This window comes from Argiope bruennichi, chromosome 6 (genome assembly GCF_947563725.1).
Source record: "Argiope bruennichi chromosome 6, qqArgBrue1.1, whole genome shotgun sequence".
Classification (NCBI taxonomy): Eukaryota; Metazoa; Arthropoda; class Arachnida; order Araneae; family Araneidae; genus Argiope; species Argiope bruennichi.
Genome location: NC_079156.1, coordinates 93033257 through 93039430, shown reverse-complemented (window position 1 = coordinate 93039430; position 6174 = coordinate 93033257). Strand labels below are relative to the sequence as shown.

At 24.7% G+C, this 6174-nt stretch overlaps 1 protein-coding gene across 1 annotated transcript; it reads left to right on the top strand.

Moving 5' to 3' along the window:
• The first annotated feature begins 137 nt into the window (after positions 1-137).
• Positions 138-6135, top strand: LOC129972887 (probable palmitoyltransferase ZDHHC24). Its single transcript, XM_056087194.1, has 2 exons — positions 138-277; positions 2293-6135. The coding sequence occupies exon 2, from the start codon at positions 2307-2309 to the stop codon at positions 3174-3176; it is 870 nt and encodes a 289-aa protein (XP_055943169.1). The 5' UTR covers positions 138-277; positions 2293-2306; the 3' UTR covers positions 3177-6135.
• Positions 6136-6174: the final 39 nt, after the last annotated feature.

The window sequence follows — 6174 nt, the reverse complement described above, 5'->3', positions numbered from 1 at the left end:
TTTTAAAAATCAGATTTTTGTTTTAGAAAATTGCTTTTGTGTATCAATATAAAAAAAAGAATTTTAACTTATTTCAATTTCACCAATTTAAGATTAATATTCGAAATCATCCATCTAAATGAGGTATAAACTCAGCCAATCATTGTTTACCAACATTGGAATAGTAGAGGGTGTGGCGTTGTTTTCGTTTTAAATTGAAATAATGTGACTAACTTTTTATTTTTCCTTTCAAGAAAATTTCTATTTTTTTTATAGTTATTGGTTTCAGTTTTATTTAGTAAGTATATAAAGGTCCGTTTTTTTTTTCTCTTAAAAATTTGAGATATTTACCAATATTTGTTGGGTATTTTTTCTTTTAAGTGATACCGGGCCCATTACTGGTACGATATTTGATTATAAATACTATACTGATAGTTTGTTTTATTTAAAACATAATATTTGTCTTAATTGACCGAATATATACGCAAATGCACAAATAAAATTATGTTTTATTTATGTTAAACATGTACTTTGCAATTTGAGGTGTTTTACATAATTATATCTTATGCAGAAATATTGTATAGTTATAAAATGGAAGAAACTATTGTAATTAACATTGTCTTGTTGTTTTCAACATAGAAGTTATGCGAAAATCGTATGTTCTAAAAGGACAAGGTAATTAAAATTAGTTTGTTGGATGTTAGATTGTAAAATGTCAGTGCTTTTTTTTCCCCCAAGCTGTAGGATATGTTGATATTTTTACTTTCACTGGATAAAGAATAGATGTATCTATTAATATTTTTCTGGTCTGTTATTATTTTTAATCTACACATATTATAACAATATAATTTACATAAATTTGCTTGATTATTTTTACTACTTTTGAGTATTTCATAATAAATTCTTATTGCAAATAACTTTCCTCAGACTTTCTTGTACATGTGGGGATTGGTTTTCATACATTATATAAAGGGTGTAACAAATTATTTTATCATCATATATATATTAATATCTAATGTAGTGTCTGAAACTTTTTTAATATAATTTTTTATTCATTTTTATATTTTTTGATTTCAAAAATTTTTCATACTTGTATATTAACCATTGTCAAACCTTAGGGTTTAATCATATGTCATTGTCAAACATAGTTAAATAGACTAATATAAATTTTTGGCAATTAATTGGTAGCTTGGTGTTAATACACAAGTATCAAATTTTATGGTATTTATTATTCTCATCCAAAAGATTAGGGAAAAACATGAATACAAGTTGTTAATAAAAATAAAAATGTATCATTGTAAATGGAATTATCAGTAATAATTATTATATCTATTTTTGTGCTCTTTTTTATTATTTATTAACTCTGGAATGTATCACTTTTTATTTTTTTACTAAAAATATATGTATTTTGAACAGCTGCATAAAATTTGAGAAAATTATTTAAAATAATTTAAAAGTATTTTTTTGTGAATTTTTTTAAAAAAAATTAAAATGTGTCAAGAGGCCAGCCACACAATGAGTTAAATAATATCCTAGTACCAGTGAGTTAAATAAATCCCTTTGTAACAAGTTTGCAATAAAATTAAAATTTCCTTTTTATCAATATGTTTTTCACAATGCACAAAATTATTTGGTAATATTTTTTATGGTAGAACTATTAAAAATAGCTATCTACATATTTTTTTGAAATTTCCAATTTAATTCTAATACCACTATTGATAGATATATATCGATCTTTTCTACAAATGTTTATCAAAAAGAATTTCCAAAATCTCAATTTACCCTTTGTAACAGTCATGTGAAACTTATAACTGAAAATAAAAATGTGTAGCTAAATGGCTACACAAAGCACTGTAGGGTTAAGATAAAAAAATTTAATATAGGAAATATATATTTTTTAAAAATTAGATGAAGAATCAATACATAACTATTGATTTAGCATGATTAACTGCATATTCTATTGATTAATTGATTTTAATTTTCACATACAACATTATATGGATGTTTTGCAGTATTCTATCCTTAGAAATACTAGTTTTAATTTAATGAATATTCTTTCAATATATAAAATCTTAAATTTCTAATATAGTTTTAAAATATAAAACTGTAACTTAAAATAATAGGATTTTGCAAACTACTCTAAAAGTTCATTACATAGAAAACTGAATATATATCTTTAAAAAAGTAATTATTTTGTGTATAAATTTTAGTGTAATCGTAATTAATTGAAAATATAAAATTATCTTTCATAGGTATTTTTAAATTATTTATTTTTCTCACTTCAAAATTGTATACTTATTTTTCTATTTTCAGTTACTTTTTAGAAGATGTTTCTGAAATGGAGAATCACACTTTCAGATGGTTTCTCTTTTGGATTCCTGATAATTGCAATCATTTCTGTATTCACCTTTGAAATGTATGTTGTGTTGCCCACTTTTGAAGAAGGCTTTGTCCCCAAAGCAGTTCATATACTTAATGCTATTTTTATACTTACAAATATACTAGGTAATCTTTTCATGGTAATGTGGGTAGACACATCTACTAAGAAGGTTATCTTGCCTTCATTATTAAAACCAATGTGGCATTTTTGTTCCATTTGTGAAGCCAATGCACCACCACGAACTCATCATTGTGACAGATGTAATTGTTGTATATTCAAGAGAGATCACCATTGTACATTTTCAGCTTGCTGTATAGGGTTGAAGAACTATCGTTACTTTTTAATATTTCTTTTCTATATGTCAATTGGTTGCTTCTATGCCTCTGTTTTCAATATGTTTTTCATATGGGAATATCTAGGTGGATTCTCGTTATTTTCTATTGCAGCACATATTTTACCTTTTGTGTTTTGGTTATTTGGATACTTACAGTTCACTGTGTTTCTGTATACCATGTTGTCTATGCTAGCCTTAGTTGGGTTTTTCTTTGTTGCAAATTTATTCTTGTTTCACGTACAAAATATGCTGAAAAATCAAACTACGTTTGAGAGGAACAATGGTATAAGAACCTATGATTTAGGTTGGAGAGAGAATATAGTTCAAAGTTTAGGAAAAAATTGGTATAAAAGTTTTATCTTACCAATATTTGCATCACATTTGCCAAGTGATGGGTTATCTTTTCCTACTAATGAGCAGACATCAACTCCTTCGCTCCAACCACTCTCAGTTGGAGATAACATAAGACAAAGACGGTTATAATTGTTATATTAAACTGTTACATTTGATTTTTGGTTGTGTAAAAATATGTGATACACATTTTCATAATTTTTTTCATGTATTTAAAACACTGGCATTGAAATTACATAATCTGCTTAAACTATTGTAAATACCACATAAGCACTAAATTAATTTATAAGCTGCATTAAAAATTGTTGGTGCTATTGGAATTAATATTTAGAATATGTTGATAGTAGAACTATTATTTTTTCTAAGTAATAAAATTTAGAATAGGGAGTATTGAAATAAGTCCAAAAATATTACAGTTTAGAATAAAGATATTTACGTCTTTTGCCAAAATTTGAATCTGACCATTTATGGAGGAAAAGTATTATTTTTTAGAAACATGTACATATTGGTTTTAAACTATATGTCCCTTAAACTATTAATATTTTCATTAAAATTTAGATTGTAATAATAAATTATTTACTTGTAATCAAAAGTCTAATAATGAAATTTAAAATAATTTAGTATTAAAATAAGCTGGAAGAATTAAGAATTTGTTAGATTCAGACATGGACAAAGTTAATCAATACAAATTGTATACACTATTCTCATAAATCCATTACGTTGTTATTCTGCATGTTGCCCTAACTTTCTGCCTTTTCACTTTTTCCATTATTTTGTGATTGACAGAATATTCTGTTATCAACCCATGCCTGCATATGCTCTTCACTAACCTACTGTTTTTTGTTTAATTCCAAACCTTAAACTTTGGATTTAAAGCTATGCCTTCAAAAATGCTGTTATTTTAATATTGCCAGTTATAAAAGATTTTACTTCATTATATTGCGCATTTTTGTCCAGATGAGAGGTATCTTATTTATTATTATCTTTTATTTAATTCAAATAATAATATTAGCTGTTCATTTAATTCTACTTTTGACATAAGTATTCTAAATGTATGGATAGCCTTAAATTCCAATACAATCAGATAAACCAGCATATGCAATAATAATAAGCTTTGGAACAAAACTTGGTACTTATATGTTAAATTAACAGTTCCTGTTTGCAATAAGAATAGCTATTTTTCTACATGTATATTGTGCTTAGTGAATTTTTGATTGATTTTAATTTTTAGTAAATAGTGATAGGAAATAAATATATATTAAGCATTAAGATTTATATTAAAGATTAGTAGAAATTGTAATGTTACAGACTTATCATTGCGATTATTATTTCAGATACATATTTTAAGTTAAAATCTTTCTTTCTTTTTACTACGCCCAAACATGAAAACTATTCTACACTTTTTTTTTCAAAAACTGAAGTATTTAACTTTGGGAAAATAAACCTCAAAACATATTTCTTAAGTATATATATATATGTATCCTTTTTTTCCCATATGTGTATGAACTACAAATGTTATCATTGAAATTTTTATAGCTGTTTATATTTTAATTTTTGCTAATATTCAAATGGCAAAGAACAAAATCATAAACTTTTCATATTATATTATGTATTTATTAATTGCGTCATTAAATTTACGAATCCATTAAAATAAATATTGTTTGTTATAAATTCTCATTTTCCAGTTTTGTAATTATCTAGTTCAGAATTGTTGAATTCTAAAATTGTTACTTACAGTTATCCTGAAGAGAAACTTAAGTGGAATGGAGTATATTAAACTAGGGTTTTTAAAATTGTGGGTGATGAAGAATCTTGCAGACTTTCTAGTTCCTTGTGCAATTGTAAACAAGAAAAGCATAGAATATAATTTTGATGTAAAAGTTTTCAATACAATTTCCATTAGGTTAAAATTAATTAACATTTTGCTTCTTTATTTATTTTTCATCTCTTGAACAACAGCAAAATTTTCCTTCCCCAAAAGAAAAAAGTTTTAGAATCCCTGATATAAATCTAACTACCCAAGCAGATTAGCCAAATCTACTGTTCAGCTTTAAACAGATTAACTCACATTTCTGTGCAGATTTTCTTCTAAATATTAGATTATTATTATTTTTTTTTTAAAGCATATGTTTCAATTGCTTATAAAGAGAGAGCAATTTATTCATATGATAAACTTGTAACACAAACCTTATTTGATTGAAAAGTTGGCTTTTGGTGGGTTAATATATTGTATATATTTTTATACATGCATTAAAAATTTATCAGTTATTGTTAGCATGTTAAAAGAATTTTATTTTGTCAAATACAGTTTTATTTTGATTAAATGTGCCAAAACTTCAAATATTTTGTTTAATCTTCAATTTGAATCTTTTAATTAGTTATTAAATTCCTGTATATTCAAAGTAACTTTTATACTCCTTCTGTCCAAAAATATGGCATACATTTTGAAATTATTTTTTGTGTGAATATTTAATACATATTTAGAAGAAATCATAATTTTAATTAAGCAGGCTAGGTTTATTGAAAATATGTATTCATAAAATAATTATTTTAATAGCAAATCTAGCCTTCTCTAAGGCATCTTGGGAACATTATATTTATTGATAAAGGATCTTTCCCAGTGGAGTTTCATTTTATTAATATGAAGTATTAATAACTGTTGGTTAATTTCTTTGATTTGACATTTCTTCTTTGCAACATAATTCTAATTTCCTTAAAATTTTCCAATTTCTTATAATAGCAGTTGTTACTTTATTTCATTCAAAGTACAATATTTTATTTACTGCAATAAAAGCTTTTTACTTAGTCCAAAAAGAATGAATACCAACTAAAATGTTTCAAAAACTGTAACCACTGTAATGTTAGGCTACCAAGCTGTTTGCTTTCTTCAATAGTTTTCAATGTGCTTTAAAATGTATACCATATTTTTGGTATTTTTTGTTTTGTGGGAAATGTTTTGCTTTAATAAAAGTATCAGCACAAAACATGAAAATTTATGTATAAAATTACTTAATGTTTTTTCTTTATGATGTCTTCATTTGTTAATATGGTTGCAATTATTTCTAGTCATAATAAAGTTTTCATCAGAAAATCTGTATGCATTTAACAAAATATATATTTATTACACATA

What these genes read in the sequence shown, in the direction of transcription:
- LOC129972887 (XM_056087194.1), top strand. Translation starts at nt 2,307, where the DNA reads ATGTTTCTGAAATGGAGAATCACACTTTCAGATGGTTTCTCTTTTGGA.